This window comes from Madurella fahalii, assembly GCF_045866475.1.
Source record: "Madurella fahalii IFM 68171 DNA, scaffold_2, whole genome shotgun sequence".
Lineage (NCBI taxonomy): Eukaryota > Fungi > Ascomycota > Sordariomycetes > Sordariales > Madurella > Madurella fahalii.
This window is the reverse complement of record NW_027263972.1, coordinates 6,603,313-6,622,837: the sequence shown is the minus strand read 5'-3', so window position 1 is coordinate 6,622,837 and position 19,525 is coordinate 6,603,313. Positions and strand designations below refer to the sequence as shown.

The window sequence follows — 19,525 nt, the reverse complement described above, 5'->3', positions numbered from 1 at the left end:
CGGATATATTATCCAACAATCACGTACCGTGCTCAATTTCAGCCATCATCCGAAGGTAATAGCTGACGCATGACTCAGATGACGCTCTGATTCCCAGTAAGCTTCTCATGTAGAATGTACCTCCTAAGTAGGAGTACGGGAAGGGTGGGTCCTCGCTGGGATAAGCCTGCTAATCCGTTGAAAGCGGAGCCTCATAGGTGATTTGTGAAGTAGGCTTGCTGAGCTCTCACATTTTCTCCTTGGCAAACGGAGGAAAACCCCATTCGATGCTGCTATTATTGTCTTGGAGTGGCGGTTCGTAGCGGACCTGGTGGCCAAGAGCACGTCGTGGCGGGAGCTCTCACGAAAATGACAGCGTGCTACTGTTAACCCCTCTTGGAAAACTCTCTTCACGCTTGATGTGGCAAAAAATCAATGACTGACCTGATCTGGTCGTTGAGTTTGTTATTGCCGCGAGACGCTGAGATACCCTGACAAGTTTGGCAGGCGCACTTTGTTATCGATAGCCATGTGATCGTAAATCCCTAGCCCGGATCCTTGGAATCTGAGATTCTCAAAAGATAATATCGTAGGAGTAACCTCCTGAAGTAATTAGTGGGCGAGGCTGAGCTATATATGTGCAACGCTACCTAGTCACGAGCCATGAAGAATGAGACTATCCAGAAGAATTTGCAATTTCAATAATTGCTTACCAATGTTGCGTTACCAGTAGCATCGCTTCTGCTGTATGTAAAGTCGTGTTGAGCTGAAGTTTCGATGCAGTCCTTGGCAATATACGAGTATTGCAATATATTGCGCTGGGCGGGTAAGGGTTCAGCTGATCCCTGGCCGGTTCAGCCACATGGAGCTATATTTAGAACCTCTCACAGTCCAATGAGATAGCAGCGTAAGTACATCATAGGCTCACCCTTTCCTCCTGAGTTTCCACGCGACATCAACCTCGCAACAATTCCCGCGCCGTCTGACGGAATTCACACCAATATTCGTATTCCCAAGACACCATGGTTCTCTTTGATGTCCTTCTCCATTTCTTTACCGTGTGGCTAGGAATCAGCACCGCGCAGCCTGCGCCTTCACCCGCGTTCCGCATCAAATATAAAGAAGCATCAGGCGACGGCTGTCGTGCTGGGCACTGGGTGGACATCAGCGTAGCCGAGGACTTTTCATACATAAATGCAAGATACTGGGATTTAACCCCGCATGCGTCACCACAGGACCAGTTGCGATTTGCTTCGAAGAGCTGCGAGCTTTCACTCGAGCTCGACCAAGTGCCGGTCGGTTATCAGTTCTCCATCACAAATACCAGGGGCACAGCAATCCCTTATTTTGATAACTCTCCACACTGGAGACAAAATTTTGCCGTGGATGTGCAGTACGATCGGAACGGTCCGGTCTCTAGGGTATTGTAGATACCTTCTTCAATTTCGTCCTGTTACCTACACAGTGGCACACACTCACTGATAATATGTTCCCAGGCCGAAATCGGAAACGATATTGGCAATGGTGAATCGATTCCACGCGAGTCTAGGAGTATCTCCATTAGACGCTCGTTTGTTGCGAACCAGTTGTGGTCTCCATGCTCTCGTGAGGGTGAAAGTATCCGGCTCATCATCAATGAGCGCGTCGCTGTTGGGTGGGCCGGGCACATGAAGGACATATTGTATGGCGGATTTGTATCGGGAGACTTTTGGGGTGCATATTCGAGTACTTATATCTTGAGTTGGAGAGCCTGTAGCTGAACATGGTGCGGCTAGGCTATGTTGTGGACGGATTAATGCATCGAGATTGATTCTATGCAGCCATGGTGGCTGGTACAACAACAGGTTAAGAGTTGTCTGATTACAAGGCAAATAAGTTTAGGCACCTACAGATAAAGTATATAAGGCTAGTATAAGGTTAAAAGGTGTGAAGCATTGTTTGACGTGTGAATTTAAATCGGGAGAGATCGACATTGATAGCGAGACCCTTCAACCTACGATATAAGTTCTTGGACAATCTTCAAGTCGGCACAGCGTTCAAGCAACCGAGAAGTATTTTATTCGGTGATACTTTTTAGCAGCGAGAATGTCTAGCTATAGACTGAAAAGGGTACTTATCGAATTCTCGGTCACGCGCCGGTAACCGCTCTAGATAACATCTGTCTTCATGGTTGCGATCTTCCCGTGCTGCTCCTCGTAGTCGTGCAGTGCTTCCGTCTCGAGAAAGTTCTTCAGTGGTTCCCATGTCGGTTTCGCGAAACTCTCCCACTTGATAAGCACCTGCTTACCTCTTACTCGCTTCCTAGTTCCCAGAACCTTCTCGACCCCCCATTCCGTTCCTTCTTCCGTCAATGCTGGCGGTTGGAAGTCGTCATCTGTTTGGGAACGAGTTATTCTCGCCGGGTGTAAAGGCAATGCTCGTTCTGGGGCCTCGCTTCGTCGAATTGCGCCACGCGGTGGAGGAGTCGGATTCTGAATCCCCAATGGCCTTACTAGTCGCACGGTCTTTGTGTACAGCATTTGTGCAAGAGTCCCAAGTGAACTGTTCTCCGACCGGCGGAAGGCGCAGTCGCCTCTCATGTCTACGCCGCAGCCTTTGAGAGGACAGAAAGCGGGTCGCATTCATTCTCCTGTTCACATTCCACAGCCCCAGATGCAGGAGTTGCATGCACATAGACAAAGTGGAACGGTCGTTGCGCTTCGGGAGCCTAGGGTAGATCGGCGCATCGAACTGGCGGGGTGGGAAGGGAAGTAGAAGGGACTTGCGGGCGGTGTAGCTAGGGTTGTGGTGGGGGGGGGGGTGGCTGTCACGGGAGGAAAGGTGGATAGTTATATAGCTACATGCACTGAGAGATGGGGGACAATTTCGGTTGTCCTGCGCATTCCTGGGAACTAGTTTACCCCTCCACTGCAACCCGGTCCGGCTCATTGTTAAGCACTGCGGGCGCCAGGAGGCCGTGGGTAGAGATCATTTGGGATGCCCATCATCATTAGGTTGGTGCTAGATTGCGGTGGAGTTTGGGTCATGTTGGTGCTAGTTGCGGCATACGAGGATGGCCAGGATATCTTTGGAGGCAAGGGGTGTAGCGGTTTTCTCTAGGTAATCAGGGTTAAGAAAGTGATGTGTGATGTCAATGGACAATACGGCGAGGACAAGGCAGCAAGAACATGTATTCCAACCGCAACCACTGAAACAAGCTTAAGCAGCAGGTCCTACTGCGTAGAAGGCAGTAGAGATAATGAATGACATGACAAGAATGCCCAACCCCTTACCACCCACCTTTACTGATGCATCTTCATATGCCTCTCAAGATTGCCACCCTCTGTCTCCTCTCACAGACCTTGCACCTTGCCTCTACCTCGGGGATATTGTTGTCTTTCGCATATTGGTAATGATGCACCCAGAGATGACGATACAGCCCCTTGTTCTGCGAGAAGCGCTCCTGACAACAAATTGATTTCTTCAGAGGGCAGTTTGGTGTATTCGCGGTCGTGTTTGCTTTGGGAAAGCGTTAGAAAGGTGGTTGAGACTCAGTGAGAGGGGGTTGAGGTGCTAGTGCTGGAAGGAAACGAGGTAGGGCGAGAAGGTGTGGAGAATGGGTGTATAGGTGGGAAAAGGGTAGCGCCAAGGAAGGGGATCTGGCCCACTCGAAATCGCACGGTCTGGTACAGACTTTCTTGCATTTGCAGCCCTTGAAGTCGCAAACACGTGAATATGGGGGACCCTTCTTGCGTCCTCGTCCTGAGCTTGACTTGAGGCTTGGCTGAGGGGGAATTGGAGCATAGTACGGGGGCTGGTGCGGTGGGTGGAGTAGGGTTGCTGGTGTCTGGTGTGCTCCCCGGGGTTGGTTGAAGGGGGCCATAGTACTCGGGGTGCGGGACTGTCGTGGGGAGAGGCAGAGAGTCTAGATAACTGAACGAATGGCCTGGGGAAGGAGACGAAAATGATGAAGAGCTTGTTGGCTGCAGTGCAGTTGACGTAAAATGGGTAGCGAATGACACATCTATGCTGGTGTTGAACTGATATGAAAGTTGTTGATCCTGGGACCCTTCAAAGGCCATGTTACTGGGGCAGCAGTAGTTGCCGCCTCAAATAGGGATTTTATGGGCAGAGATGCCCACATAGAGCTGCTCCAGTTCATGGCCTGACTCTTCTAGGAAATCGAAAGACGGTGTCTCGCAGCCGGAACTGGCAGGGGGGTCAGAATAGAGGGACGTTGGCGGATTCAAGAAGACCTCGGGGTTGATCGTGAGACTTTCAACCAGACGGGAGGCTCTGTTATCTGCACCATCGTTCAGGACTCGCCAGGAGTCGTCAGCGTCGAAACCATCTAAGTCAGAGTCAGAGTCCATTTGGGAGAAGAGTTGGTGTCCTGTTCAATTGGAGAGCAAAGAAACCTCAGAACTGTGATCGAACAGCGTCCTGCACGGCCTACTTGAGAAAGGAGATCGACTCAGGGTCCGAGTTGAAATTCCCCTCTTTAAATACTTGGGAAATCCAAGAAGAGCTTTGGGGTCGCTCGCAATGTGAACACTGGAAGGGAGAGTGGCCGTTGTTAACTTGCTGATCCCTCATTCTTGAATAATATGTCACTTTTGAACAGTGCGCGGCAAAACAAAAATCACTGCCAAAAATGGCTGCAATGATGAAGAAGTATTGTATGGTCAGTCTTCCATTTGTTCTTCCACTGAGCAAAGCAACCCCTTTCCACCGACCTATACGGCCTCGGGTACTCCGTTTATGGACGAGGATGCGTTCTCCGTGCAATTTGTCTCTTAACCCGGGACCCTGCCCGAGGTATGCCCCCAAGTTCTCGTCCGTGGTGCATAGACTCTACGGGGGGGTTGGGGGTCCTCATGATGATTGGCTTCTAGCGGTCCGTGGTAAAGATGGCGAGGATTTGCGGCGACGCCTCTTCCGAAGCCTGAAGGAGCCAGTGATATCCAAAGTTACCGCAGGTATATCAACCAGAATCCCTGTCCCACGGTTTATTATGTCTCAACCCCGCGAGTGCAATTCTCCGGAGTACGATTCTCCAGAGTCCGACGAAGACGAGCCTGGTTCGGAAGTCATCGTCGTGGCAGACGAGGAGGAGCGATGTATCAACCTGCAGCATGTTCTTTCGGAGTACCCTCCCGATATCGATACGCTGACGGCTAATCCGCTCCGAGAGAGTTACGGGCTGGTGGTGGGCGCCCTTCCCCGCCAGCTACATGATCTTGCGGAACTGAGAGTCCCTACCGCAAAGCTTGTCTCTTTCCTTAGACTACTTCACGTCATACCGGATCGGGTGTACGAGGGTTGGGAAACCGTAGTGGCTGACTTGATGGCGCTAGCGCAAGAACTAGGTGATAAGCCATCGCAAATCGGTTGGCAGGACTTTGATGCTTTGCTGTCTTTACAAACGGTAAGATGATGGATAATGGCTTAGATTACGTACGTTAACCTCAGGCTAACCGGCTTTATAGGAGCAGATCGCAAACACCCTACCACTCCTCTTCTCTGTCTTTAAAGCGCCCCTAGGTCCGGCTCACATGTAGTGAAACGGGGAGATGGGCACTTGGTTCCTTCTTGTCAGAGCGCGAGTCTTGCCGGATCCCTGCTAAGGGGCCATTTTCTGTATTTAAGACCGTACTAGCCGTCGTTCTACAGCAGGACACTCAGTCCTCCAATTCTCTCTATACTTGTTGCTCACTCAATTCGGGAGCTTTTCTTGCGTGCAATACGGTCTCCTCTGGTCAGAGAAGCTCTCTTTGCACACATTTGCCTTTATCCTCGCAGTTTATCCCATGGGTATGCAGGTGTAGATGTGTGTTTCTGCGCCATAATAACCTTAATAAGTCATGCTGGTTACTGTCATGCTGGTTACTGTCATGCTGGTTACTGTCATGCTGGTTACTGTCATGCTGGTTACTGGCCGGTCGTCATGATGTCACCAGCATTTCGGAACTGCCGGCGCTGGCTATACGGTTGGGGTGATGGCAGATACCCCCTCCTCGTGCTAGGTAGCATCCCCTACAGCCGGGGACTCCAAGGCGTGAGATGCCGAACTCAGTTATACAGATCTAATAGCGAGCATGACTTTGACATCAAATATACCGAAGTCGGTGTCTGGTTTAATAGCTTTTAAATGAGACAAGTTCGTGACATTTCGGCCACCAGTAAGATATCCTCCAGGACAAGCGGGCGATTTTCATCCGCTGCGAACAGTTGAGACATCTTCATGACGTTCTTGATCTGTTGATGGTGTCAGCAAAAGCCAATGCTGCAGTTGTTAGGTAAGAGGGATACGGTGAATGCGTACTTGTCGTCCGTTCATTTTCATCTTGGCTAGGCGGTCAACTGCGAGTTCGTCAAGATCAATGGCAGCGCCACCATTTTTGATGGTGTTTCCTAGGAAACCATGCCAAATAGCCTTCCGTGCGGCCGAGTCAAGCTCCGGGAACGAGAGCTGGAAGTGGATCCGGCTTCGGAAGGCATCATCGATCTTCTCGACTCGGTTCGTTGTCAGAATCAAAATCCCCTGGTAATACTCTAGTTGCCGCAGAAAGATCGAGACGATAGCGTTGCGAGTTAGATTAGCGTCGGTCCGTTTGGCCATGAACACATCCGCCTCGTCCAGCAGCAGCACGGCCTTCCATGTCTGCGCCAGCCTAAACACCCTTTGTAGTCGTTGGTCTATGCTGTCTGGGTCACTTCCCAGTTCGCCCGAGCTCAGCATGTAGAGCGGTCGCTGCACCGTCTCAGCGACGGCTTCTGCTGTGAGCGTCTTCCCTACTCCTGGTGGCCCTGCAAGAAGACCAACCAGGCCTCTGCCCTTGCCCCTGACGAAGTCATCGAAGCTGCTGTTGTGAGAGACATGGCTCTTAACGAGCGTCCGGACCAGCCGCTTGGAGGCGTCGGGAAGAACAAGAGAGTCCCAGACTGAAGTGTTCCATTCGATCTCCGTGATGCGAGAAACAGCGAAGGCACCTATTGTCGCACGTAAGCAAGTAGGTAGAGTCATGGGACAAGGACGTCTCCCACTAACCCCAGGTTTTCTCCGTCAGACTGAATCCATAGACTACAGAAGGCATGGCTACCAGTTCATCATCACTAAGTTTGTCTTCTGAAATCGCGTGCCGTATCTCAGGGACGAAACCGTTCTCCGGTTCGATCTCGCTAAAGGCGGCTGGGTCAATGACGATGCGTCCCCGGCACTGAATATCGATCAATATGTGGCAAATAGGTACTTTGGATACAAAAGGGAGCACTTACACTAAACCTTTCCTTGCGCGTCAACCCTAAGGGAGTCTCCGTCTCCTGCACCGCCGACCCACTATACTCGTAGAAACCGTGTTTCTGTAGCCGAATACGTCTCTGCCCTCGTTCGAGTAGCTGCCGCCGCATCTGAGCACTCTTTGAATGAAGCCGAAGAGGATACACCGGCAGGTCAGTAATAGTCTTCTCTCCCGTAAAGATGGGAATCTCAAGTGTGGTCGACTTGGTCCAACCGAGCGTCTCCCCATTACTATCAACCATACGCCCTAGGATGTAAAAGACCACGCTCCCGTCGCTGTTCTTCCACACACCCGAGTTGACAGCGCGGTACACGCAGGGCTCGGAAAGCAAGTCACGTGTGTATACCAGTTCATTAGGCGGAACTATCGCCCAGAGGGTATCGAAGGTGATTCGGCCGCTGCGCAAGAGAGATTGGACGTTTTCCTCATCCTTAGCAAAGTCCTCATTGACGACTTGCAGAGCCGCCTCTATTTCGAACACAAGGTCGTTGTCCTTTTTCTCTTTGGCTAGCTCGTCCTTAAGTCGGAGGCGCAGCTTTGGGGCGCAATGATAGAGGAGTTTGGGCTGTATCTGCACCGTATCCCAGGTTGAGTCACCTGTCGTCTACAAGGTAGTTCTGCCAAACAAGGGACTTACCATAGGCGGTTTCTCGTTCAATTGGAGGCCTTCGGCTCCTTTGAGTATGTCTTGGAGAACTGTGACATTGTCAGCAACAAATGGCCGCTACTACTCATTGGGGCCCTCACCATCTCGCAGGCCTTGCGCTCGCACATCTATGAGAGTATTCGACAGGCTTCCGTCATAGTCAAAGACTTGACGGACGACGAGGGCATATTTGCTCGAGATTTTCCAGGCTGAGCGTTTGAGGGTCTGTGTGTACACACTTCCGCCGTCCTTGGTCCTAGTACAAGCCCAAGTCATTTAGTACTAATGCAGACACAGACAACTTATGGATGATTAATATCATGAGCTTACCATCTGTGAAATTGGTCAGCTGAGTTCTGAGCGACTAGCGGATAATTAGGTTGGGTATTTGCTTACCGTTGGTCCACGCGGACGACCGCTTTTCTAGCCGTCTTCGGACCATCGGTGGGTGCTTGTTTCTGATCATTTTCTGGTTCGGCTACCGATTCCATTTTCTTAGGGTCATTGTCCGGCTGACATGGAGGCGCTGAAGCTGGCTCCTCGTCTTCATTGGTATCAGACTTGCTGGTACTTGCCATGGCGGTTTCTGGGTCACCATTCTTCCGAACAACGTGGAGTTTGAGGTCCCAGGGCTCTGCACCCCTAGTCATTATGCAATATGAGCGTATCACTTGGCGATTGTCGCTCCGGGTTTAAAGGGGTTTGGTCACAATGACCGTACAGAATACAGGTATGCCAGTGGCCGTATGTTGTGGTCAAGAGGGGCCGAAACGGACAATAATGGTGTAAATAGACATCTTTCTTTTCCCTGGACTTGTCCCGCCGCGCAGTCCTATGCATACCCCGCCCTGGATACGCGTCTGCTGCAGCTCAGCCCCTGCTAAAGCGTTCTTGGCGCGAATTGATGCCCAAAACAGGCCGAGTCAGCGTCTGCCTGTAGTGGATATTCTCCACATGCATTGACTCTACTCTCAGCACGCTGGGTGAGTGTCTGAAGAATCTTAATCACAGCTTCCCCCACCCTGTTCCCTGGAAATCGGACCTTACCATATCACTAAACCACTCTAATCGCGATAATGATCGAGTCGGACCTACGCGGCGAGAAGTCGCCCAAAATCGACGATTCAACATACTGGTCCCTCCAGGATTATATCGGCCAGTACCGGACTCTTACGACGAGGGGGGTAAAGCATGATTTCATTAGCGGGGGCTGGTATCGGCCGGACGTCAAAGTGGAAGAGGTGATCATCTGGGACGTAGTCTCCGGTAACGGCTCCACCTTATCAATTATCATCCTCGAGAACACCAGCACAGAGTCACAGGACGCTCCTTCGGGCCAAGTACGCATCGAGAAATGGGCGCTTAATGGCCCACAGAAGCCCTATCTATTAGGACAACACAGGATACCCGTCCATCAGGCTATAATGCAGTCGCTCCTTTCGACAATGGAGCACCTCGCCATTTCCCCCTTGACGATAGAACAAGAGCAACATAGGGCTGACGCATCGACTACGATGACCTTGGAGATAGTCCCTCTTCTTTCTGGGTGCAGTGAGCCAAGGGCAGCATTATCGGCCACCCTGACCGGGAACTACTGGGAAGAGGTGGCTATGTTGGACAATATCGTCTTGTTGGCCAGGAGGAAGGGGCCGGCGAGGTGGCGAGATGTGAGAGTTCAGGGCCTAGATGAAAATATCCGAGATATTTTCGAGGAGAACCTCGAGCCTCGGCACGGCAGCGAAGTGTTTTTGAGTGATGACGAAGTCGGGCCCGAAGTAGGAGAAGGCTTCTTAATGTCGGACTCAGAGGGTGCCGGAGTGGAAGTCGATTTTAGCCCGATCTCTCGCTCTCCGGTCAGCGCTGGGAGTGTTGCTAATTATGAGAATTGGGATCTCAACGAGGTCGAGTCAATCCACTCTCTTAACCTCGATTCCGATATCGAACAACAGGGAGCCGATTCAGACAACGACGAACTGGATAATTCCCATTCAGGCGTTCTAAGCACATGCAACCTCTGTAGAAGGGAAACAGTCGGTCACCTCTTCTGCCATATCTGTGACGGCGGAAGCTTCAGCATTTGTACAGGTTGTCGGGAGAGGGGCCGTTGGTGTAACGACGAGAAACATAAGATGGCGGATTGTCCGGACCCGGTATGCCCCGTTGCAAAGATGGTCACTGTACGGGATCCAGGGACGCAATTGGAGCTGCTAGTTTTTGACAAGTATTCCGGCTGCGAGGCCCCCATATACCGTTTCACGCAGGATCGTGGTCACCCAACAACAATGTCGCCGCCAGCGCTGCACCCTACAGCCCCGATCCTGGCCTGGTATCTCGGTGGAAACCGACTTCTGTTCGCCAACTACACAAATGGTTCGCATTTTGTACGTCGTGAACCGGGTTGGCGTCATGAAGGTATGTCTTGTTAAGATCACGACTGGCCTGGCCGGAGAGCACGTATACTGACACTTTCATCAATATAGTGCCTTCAGCTCCCCATGCTCCACGGTGCTTGGGCTTCAGCCTGCAGTTCTCATCCTGCGGTCGCTTCCTGTACACCATTGCTCTTATTGCTCCAGCCAATATGGCTGACACCTGTGAACGGGGAGTTCCGGCGGCCGTTGTTTACGCTTGCTACGCTTTGGACTCGGACCTAAGCTCAATCTCTACGTCGCCTGTCTCGGCCAAGCTATCATCTAGTTTCTATACTCGTCTTGATTCTGTCTCGGACTCTCTTTTTTCTGTAACCTGGACTCACGGATATGCATATGTCACCATAGTTCAGCGTCGTATGAAGCTCTTCCAATTGGAGTTGGCTCAGCTCTCTGGCCCGCACATGCGAAAATCGGGCATCAAGAACATTGAGGACACTAAAAGTGTCGATAACGGCTCGGGCGTTAAGCATGAGGGCATTTCGGTTCTTGAGGATGCCATTACACTCCCAGAGGTTGCCCTTCCCCGGAGAGCCCGCTTCCTTCCAGGAGATGGAGGCTCAGGTGTGTTTATCATTGGAGCTCACAGGCCTCCGAAAACAGCACTTCCATTTTCAGTGTACCTGGACGAGCAAAGTTTGGGGCATTGGGTAGGGTTACACCAAAGACAACGCACATCCCTCGGAAATGGACACCCTTGCGTTCAGGAGTTACGGCCCGGCTCGAAGGAGAGGGAGTTGGTTCTCCGAGGCACTCGGATTCGACTGCTTCCAGTAACTGGGAATCAAAATCAGGCGGTATGCCGGTACAAGTCCCTCGACGGCGTGCTTACCGTATGGCTGGGAGCCACGGCCCACGACTTCTCCTTCTCGATCACCCCAGGGGGCGATCGACATCCTACAACCGCGTCGGGGATCCCAGTAATCGAGTCGAGTGACGCCGAAAAAGACAGAAACTGGTTCGCCGGAACGCGGCTTACAAGATACAAAGAAGCGGATCCTTGGATCCCTTTCACGAATGTGATCGACGAGGACGAGCTATTCAATGGCGACGAGACGTCAGAGACCGTAAAGGAAAACCTGCCCAAGTTTGACCCGGCCGAAGTACTGAGTACGGTTTACGCGAGGACTTATGCCCCTCCGTCATCGATTGAGAAGGGCGCTTATTGGCGTTCAGACGCTGCGAACAGCACATCCATTACTGCCATAACCACATCAGAACTTTGCTGGACGTGCTGCCGCCTTGGCCTGACCCGTACCGACTTTGTGGATGACAATTGCGAGGAGGAAGGCAATGACCTTGCTGATCGACCAACCATTGCGTCCGGCCATTTTTTCAGTTTCCGGTGTGATGTATGCAACACCAAGTTTAAAGCACCCTGTGTGTCGTACCGATGCAAGACATGCAGGAATGGCCAGCACGATATCTGTACAGCTTGTTACCAGAGGGACCGCGGCTTCCACGATGCCCACCACCAGTTACGCAAAACTCTATTTGAGATAGGCTACCATGACCGCCCCATTGCTAAAGTTGAAAATGCCGCATTTGATGCCGCCGCCAACTGGGACGGGCGCCTTGGGCCGCTTGAGGAGGTCAAGAGCAGGAAGGCTTGTCCGTTGTGCCGTTTGGCCGTCCGATCACTCCAGGAGACAAGGAAACGACCGCACGCCGGGAATGGCGCCATCCGCTATGATGATAATACGGGCTTCGGATATATTGATAATAACAATGAAGATGATCCAAACGACGACCAGGTGGTTCTGTCATGGCACGGATTCGGCTGGAACCGTGAACGCTGGCAAGTACAGGGCAGATACCTTACTGCCGAGCATGGGAAAACAAAAGGCCAGCCCATGGCCCTGCTATCCGAATGCCATCCTTTCTCGCCATTCACTGCCCACAGGCTGATTGCCAACACGACGCTTCCGATTTTACTCTTCAGGAAATGGCTGAGGCAATGTGAGGAATACCATGGATGGGATTGTCACGGCGACTCGCCCCGCCTCTCTGGCTCGGAGCTTGCCAATTTCAGAGTCATCGACGTGCTTGACCAATGCATTGCGAAAGTATCGTTCCGCTCCCGCTTCGTGGCGCTGAGTTATGTTTGGGGCCAGGCCAAACAATTCCGAGCCTTAAAGTCCAATATACACCTATTGGAACGAAAGGGGTACCTGGGGAGTATCAAAGCGGAACTTCCACGAACCATCACAGACGCAATGGACTTCACACGGCAAATGGGGCAGAGATATCTCTGGGTAGACGCCCTGTGCATTGTCCAGGATGACCCCGAGTCGGTAGTGTCGCTGATCGACAAGATGGATATGATTTACGGAATTTCCATCTTCACCATTATTGCTGCAGCAGGTGACAGCTCTGCGAGCGGACTGCCGGGGGTCAGACCTGGATCGAGGACACCTGGACAACATATCGAACAGCTTGCACCAGACGTCAAACTCGCAGTCCTTCCCGACCTTGAGTCCAAGCGTGAGCAAACTGTTTATGAAACCCGCGCTTGGACATTTCAGGAGATCCTCCTATCTCGTAGGAGGTTCATCTTTCTCGACGAACTTGTCTACTTCCAATGCGAGCGACGAATGTGTCGGGAAGACTTTTGTGCGAGAAGGCCTAATGTAATCACTTCCATTCTTCAACGGGCAGGCGCAAGCACATCGGCAACTGCGTACTTTGGGAAACTGATTGGAAGGTCTTACGGGCCCGGTGAGACTTGGGAGCGTCTCGTCCAGGCCTACCAGAAGCGCCTCCTTTCCGTTTCGTCAGATATCCTCAGAGCATTCCAGGGTCTCCAGGCTCAACTTGAGGAGAAGAAGGGGCTTCATTTCTTCTTCGGCATGCCCATAGAACGTCTTGATTCGTCTCTATTATGGGCCCCAAGGCGCTTAACTACTAGGAGACCCGGGTTTCCGAGTTTCTCTTGGGCAGGTTGGACGGGGCAGGTAATACTATCTTCAGCGCCTTCTGAGCGTCCGCATCCGTTCATCCCTGCTGCGTTGGCCGACAACAAACGCTGGTACACCAACGACACTTATATCGAATGGCACGACGGCAAGCCAGGGAGTAGTACAACGCTCCTCCGGAGCGGTGATAAACCAGCATACTCCTGGCTGACGGCCCCCGAACAAAATAACAAACCCGACAAGGCCGTACCCGTCTCTACCACAATGATCGATTCCATGGGCCGCCCATTAACCTCGAATCACACACAGACGAGATACCCGCACATGCCCAGCTCTCAGCAACCAAATCCCCGCAGCCTCTTGCCCAAGCCCACGCGGCTACCGAAACCAGCCGCGCCCAACCAGGACTACCTCGCATTTACCGCCTTGGTGGCTGATGATATCGTGCTCGACGAGGCCCACGGTTTGGACATAACCGGTCTACCGGATCCCGGAATTGTTCGGGTAGTCTATCTCAAATGCCAGCGGCATGGCAAGATCTACGGGCACGGTCTAGTAACCGATCAGCTTGAGCATGAGTTGGGAACGCAGTTGCCTGCAAGGATAACAGTTCTTGTGCTCTCGAATTCTATGCTGAAAATGAACTTGGAGCTGCTTGGTACTGAAAAATATGGTTGTCAAAGGGAAAATCATGAGACTAGGAGCGGGCTGGGTGATTTTCATTATGTGATGCTCGTCAGGAGGCATGGTGATGGGGTTGTGGAAAGGGTTGGGGTCGGGTTGCTTTGTGGAGACATTTATGTATGTGGGAGCAACAGTGGGAACGGATTGACGTGGGAGTGGGTGTATCTAATCTGACAAGTTAAAGAGCGTATGGCGGTATGGGTCTAGCTTAGATACACATCACGCCGTCCGTTACGTTTCGGCCGCATGGATGTTGACACGGGGAAAGTAGCTAAGGTATATCCGGTCATGTCATAGGCGCAAGATCTTCACATCAGGTACTTCAACCACGACCCCTTTATGCACTCCACAACAAAAACCAATCACTCTATCACCGCTGAGACATCCCGCCAGAATCATACCCCTCCGCTAGCCTCCCCCGACTCGTATCCCAAACCCCCCTACGCACATGCTATCCTCACGAAGTATCTGCCGGAGGAGAGGCACTGAAAGATGACGGAGAACTTGAGTATAATCGGTCTCCCAGGTACACCCAGAACGCAAACCAAGCTTTTACTTTCTATCTTCTCTTCTAAGCTTTAGGCCTTCGCCGGCGCAATCTGGTCTTAGGCATGGGTAATTTCTATCTTCAAATAAGGATCTTCAACTTGGCTATGGTGGTTGTGGTTGTTCGGGTGTACGTAGTTCGCCTAGCGGGACCTCACCCCCCTTACCAGAGGTGGCAGCGCGCTTGAGGTTTGGGATGCTAGCAGCACCGATGAGCCGAAGCTGGGTTGGTTGAGCGATGCGTAAGTGCGATTCGCCCCCGATAAATTCCCTACATAACCCCGCGTAAAACCGAACCGCCGTAATTAGCCCGCGAGCTCGGCGTTATTGGACGCTAGGCGGTGTCAGGTAGCTCTGGCACTCCGCACCAACATAACCCAACCCATGCAGTCCACAACTTTAATTAGGCAAGCCTGTCGTGAATATTTCAACCGCACGGAAGCTCTTATATTGGATACCATGTCCCGAGCCGGCAACTTTTGCTTCCCTATCGACCAGATCGCCAATGACAGAGTCAAACTGACCCCCTTCCTCGTCTGCCTTCCCTTCCGCTTCCCACCCACCTCTCTCCCTGTATAGAGTCATGATAGATGGTCGAGAGCTGCTACAAGAGGAGTCGTGCGAGCCAGGTGCTGACTACTAGTCACTCAGCCGGAACGCCACGCTGAAGCCTTCGTCGCCGGATCCGCTCCTCATCCGGAACTGTACGCGCACATGCCGCTGGGGCCATTTGCAACCAAGTCCGACTTCGTCTCGCAGTTCCTCATGAAATGGCCACAAGAAGTTCCTGGATGGATTACATTCGCCGTCATCGACAAGACCCGGCCGCCCTCGGCGGAGGACGACGAGGGCGAGTTAGCAGGCATGATGTCGTACTTACGGACGTCCACCACCCATCTGTCAACCGAGATCGGCGGCATCGTGGTCCTGCCGCCGTATCACCGCACTCATGTCACCACCAATGCTGTGGGCCTGATGCTAAAATTTGCTTTGAGCAGTGTCCAGAGCGGTGGCATGGGTTTGCGTCGCGTGGAATGGCAGACGAGCACCATGAATGTTGCCTCGATCCGCGTTGCCGAGAGATTGTGCTTTCGGCGGGAAGCCGTCCTGCGATGGCACTTTGTCTTCCCCCAAGGAACCAAGAACAGTAAGATTGGGAATGGCCGGTCCTTGCCTCCCGGAAGTCCAGAGGGCGATCTTGGGAGAGATACGGTTGTGCTGGGCTTGTGCTGGGATGACTGGGAACAAGGAGCGCGGGAGAAAGTAGAGGAAGAAATGGCTAGGACGAAATGACAATGCTGAGAATCAACAAAGGATTTCTGGCAAGTCCATGTTCCAGGAAAACAGTGCGGCAAATTATAGACGTGTTCGGCCCTTTGGCCCAACGGAATCGAAGTTCATCGGGGCGCGCGAGTTGCTGCTCTCGGCGGTCTTAACAACCACTTAAGAAACTGCTTGCTCGCCTCGTGTCATTGTCGAAGCTTGCAATTCCCGCTCGCAAGTACACGCAGATCCTTTCATTTTTCACTGAACAATCGTTATATAATAAAGCGGAAGTCCCTCATGAATCATGCCTTAGTCCTCACGTATCAGCATAATCACATATCCTGAGCCGCTCTTGCGTCAGACCAGGATGATTTCCTCCAACTCTTCCGCCCGAGATTGCACATCGCCATTCATCGCCCCCTCACAATACGCCGGCGTTACGATCCTGAACTGGCGAGCCTCTTTCTGCCGCCGGAGAACAAGTGGATTAAGCGACCCCAAAAGTGACACTTCGTCACCCACCTGACAAAGATGGTGTGTTGTGCCATAATACCCACTATCCAGGCAGAAGACTAACCATTTGCCCGCGCGCTTGCGCTTCTCCATCATGACGTCGAGTGTAGGATCTGTTGAGTTGTACGGTGGTCAGCAAGGCTAATATAATAACTCGGCACGTTTACACCTAGGAGTACCTAAAAGTAATTTACCGTCCTTGGGAGGTGGCGTACCGCATCCTTGCAAAAACCAGCGCCACCAAAGCTCAAGCGCACCATTCGCGACGGCATGGTGGTAAGGTCGAAGGAGTGTGCGTTCGAGATCCTTGGGATCTTTGCCTGATGGATATGCGACAAGGCTGTCCAACAAGCGGCGCCAATCGAAGCAGGCCGAGATAAACTCCTGGTAGGCCTGGTCCCTGGCAAGTGCGGAGTCCCCTAGGAGAGGACAGCGGATCCGCTTCGTTATTCTCCCGATCTTCCTTCCCATCACGCCCAGCTTGCCATTCCCCGTGTTCTCGGTGAGGGAAAGCGTGATGGTGGGACGCTTCGCTTCAAACTGCGCTATCTTCCAAATCAACATGTCGCTATTGCTGCCTGGTGTTAGCCAGTCCGGAACCCACGAGGGGAATCCAGACCCTTCTGCAGGAGGCGGGGTGGCTGCGATGATGTCCAAGTTCTGGCGGCCTCGAATGTATGCGATTGTCGCTTCCTCGAAGACGGTGAAAATGTCCTTCTTGTAATCTGGAGCCGGCATGTAGAGGCCCATGGCCTGGAAGACAGCGTATAATGAGTATACTCTGTCCTGAGGAACAGTTGCTTTCAAGTTGCGGAGCTCGCCTAGTAGTTGGAGCTCGAACTCCTTTTGTGTGTCGCCCTCGAAACGAGCCGGTGGGATCGCTTCGAGACTGTTCCCCCGCAGTGCCAGGTATAACCTCCAGCGCGGAAGAACCAACTCGCGTCTTGGGCGACTGCTATTCCACAGTTGCGGGATGGTCATGTACGCTGCGCAGAACGACTCCCAACCCAGCTTTGAATGGCCCTGATAAATCACGCACTCGCGTGCAAAGGCAACTTCTTGCATGGTCCAAACTCTTTCGAACCAAGGGTTGTCGAGGATAGCTGCAAAACACTCCTGTAACTGCGGGCCTCTGTTTTTAATTAGCGACCCTATGAAGAGATGCATGAGTAAGTATTCATTGCTTCTTAGAGCGATGTAGGGCACGGCCACAGCACGGGGAGCGTACAGACCATGCCGGATGTCAAAGTGTCTTGTAACTACGTAGTACAAAATGTCTCCGAGCCTTGGGTAATCATTCTCGATGATGTTGAAAAAACGGGCAGTCCGAAGATAGCGGAAAAGGGTCGGAGTGGATTCTCTCGCTGGTGGCAGCCACACCAAGACGCGTGCTGCTTTCAGATATATCTCGCCCATCATGGCGACCTGGCCATTCCGTTCGGTGACGGCCTCATCATCATCGCCCTGGTTTATGCAGATGGCGTCAATCCACAGGACCCTGGACGTGAACCGCCGCCGCAGATGCACGAGTGCGTCATGGCAGCTCCTAGTGACCAGAAGCTCCTTGCCGTCGCATTCTAACGGCCATTGCCGAGTCGGCTCGCCCCAAACATACGAGAGGGCTTCGTACGACTGGGTTGCTGCACGGCCGAGAGAAACAATGTTGATTGTGCATCTCAAAGGGTCTTCGGGATGATGTGCTGGTCGCAGCCTGATGACTCGAATTGATTTTGGCGGCAAAGGCTGGTATGCAAACGCGCTTTGCATTGGGGGCTGTCTGGGTGCAAAATGTGACGCGTGGTAATTACAGTACGCGACACGCCGAAGGAGGCTGTCTAGAGGTTGCGGCTTTCTGAAAAGAAAGCTCTTGAAAAACGGTAACACGCTCTAGAGGGGTTTAAAGCCCAGGCATTGAGTGTGTTCACTCTTGTGCTGCGCTGAAAGGGGGGTTATGGTAATTACCTACCTTACTTGCTTAAGGTAATTAACGTCAGGTACAGTACCTTGGTGTTGGTGGCGGGGTCAAGAACCAACTCTAACGCCCCCACTTTTCCACTCGTATTATGAAATCCTATGTTATGGGCTTCAGAGAGTACCTATCCAGTACTCCTACTACGGTATCGAGGAAAGGAGGAAATCCGACCGCCCCCTCAGGTTTCCAAAACTGATACTCCCCGTTCACTAATTGAACTGGAAGAAGATGGAGGGACAAAGGATACAAGCCGAGGCAGTCTTACTACTCTCCGATCTGGCCTTGACAACCTAACCACCTTAGGACTGCAAAGCCGAATCCGAACTGTTGAAGGTTTCGATAGAGCTCACAACCAGCTTGTAGAGGAACTAACTAACAAGGATTGCGCAGGTCAGTGTTCCCCAGAAGAAAGTCAACAGTGGAGTCCAGGCTCCCTGATAGACCCGAGATATCCAGAGTATCACTATCTAGTATTAATTAGAAGCTGCGATCGGTTCTTACAACCTCAATCCTTGGCACGACGCCCTGTTTGAACAACACTCTCCGCGCCCGGCTATTTGCGAAGTTGCCCGCACCATGTTGATCACGCTCTCGAGCGTATCACTAGAGAATGTCAGAAAGGCACTTCAAGGACGATAAGAGCGTCATTTCCGGCCTCTTGGAGATCATTGCGACCAACATGGATGGGTTTCAGTACGCACCCGTCTACCTTGAACAGGCGTTACCCCGATATCGCATGTTAAGCCCTAGCTCGAGTCTAGCACCGACCCTGACTCGCCGAGTCAATCCTGTTAGAATACGCCATGTAGTACCATGGATTTACTTAATCCCCCTGTCCCTTTCCGAGGTTTGTGTCTCAGCATTTCTTACCACATATTTATATTAGACGCGGACCACATCCAGTTCCCTGTTCCCCCTCTTGGAACGGTTTTAGTCAGGCTTGTGTCGGCATTAGGCTTGTAGAGAGGGTGTGGAGATTTCAGTTTCATATCCCAATCCCAGCACGATGAAGTGAGGGCGTGATAATTAGGTAGGTAGATACCTGATGCTCATTTTCTAAATTAGTACCACCTACGACCTCGCAAGCCGCCGAATTTGGTGGCCATAAATGCTGAGAGAAAACATGTCTCGAGTCTCTGCTGATCTAAATCGGCCCCTTTAATATTTCAAGCGTTGAGCAGATTCTACATTTTCTTCTACACCTCGCCTTGGAAGGCTGAGCCAGTGATGTGTACGGTTCTCTCACGGCTAGCATGGCCCTCGCTTGGCGATAGCTGCCATGCCGGCTTTCATTG

General features: G+C 52.1%; 4 protein-coding genes across 4 annotated transcripts; 2 read left to right on the top strand and 2 right to left on the bottom strand.

The window, feature by feature from the left end:
• Positions 1 to 6,105: 6,105 nt before the first annotated feature.
• On the bottom strand, positions 6,106 to 8,555 carry MFIFM68171_04691 (uncharacterized protein; the record flags this gene model as incomplete). Its single annotated transcript, XM_071060111.1, has 7 exons — positions 6,106 to 6,216; positions 6,284 to 6,951; positions 7,010 to 7,178; positions 7,237 to 7,830; positions 7,897 to 7,955; positions 8,007 to 8,161; positions 8,302 to 8,555. 7 exons carry the CDS (start codon positions 8,553 to 8,555, stop codon positions 6,106 to 6,108), a joined length of 2,010 nt encoding a protein of 669 aa, XP_070916212.1.
• Positions 8,556 to 10,693: 2,138 nt separating this feature from the next.
• Positions 10,694 to 12,968, top strand: MFIFM68171_04690 (uncharacterized protein; the record flags this gene model as incomplete). Its single annotated transcript, XM_071060110.1, has 3 exons — positions 10,694 to 10,898; positions 11,109 to 12,818; positions 12,880 to 12,968. 3 exons carry the CDS (start codon positions 10,694 to 10,696, stop codon positions 12,966 to 12,968), a joined length of 2,004 nt encoding a protein of 667 aa, XP_070916211.1.
• Positions 12,969 to 14,938: 1,970 nt separating this feature from the next.
• MFIFM68171_04689 (uncharacterized protein) lies at positions 14,939 to 15,772 on the top strand (the record flags this gene model as incomplete). Its single annotated transcript, XM_071060109.1, has 2 exons — positions 14,939 to 15,013; positions 15,131 to 15,772. The coding sequence occupies 2 exons, from the start codon at positions 14,939 to 14,941 to the stop codon at positions 15,770 to 15,772; spliced, it is 717 nt and encodes a 238-aa protein (XP_070916210.1).
• A 330-nt stretch (positions 15,773 to 16,102) lies between these two features.
• MFIFM68171_04688 (uncharacterized protein) lies at positions 16,103 to 18,025 on the bottom strand (the record flags this gene model as incomplete). Its single annotated transcript, XM_071060108.1, has 3 exons — positions 16,103 to 16,371; positions 16,453 to 17,409; positions 17,491 to 18,025. 3 exons carry the CDS (start codon positions 18,023 to 18,025, stop codon positions 16,103 to 16,105), a joined length of 1,761 nt encoding a protein of 586 aa, XP_070916209.1.
• Between the last annotated feature and the right edge of the window lie 1,500 nt (positions 18,026 to 19,525).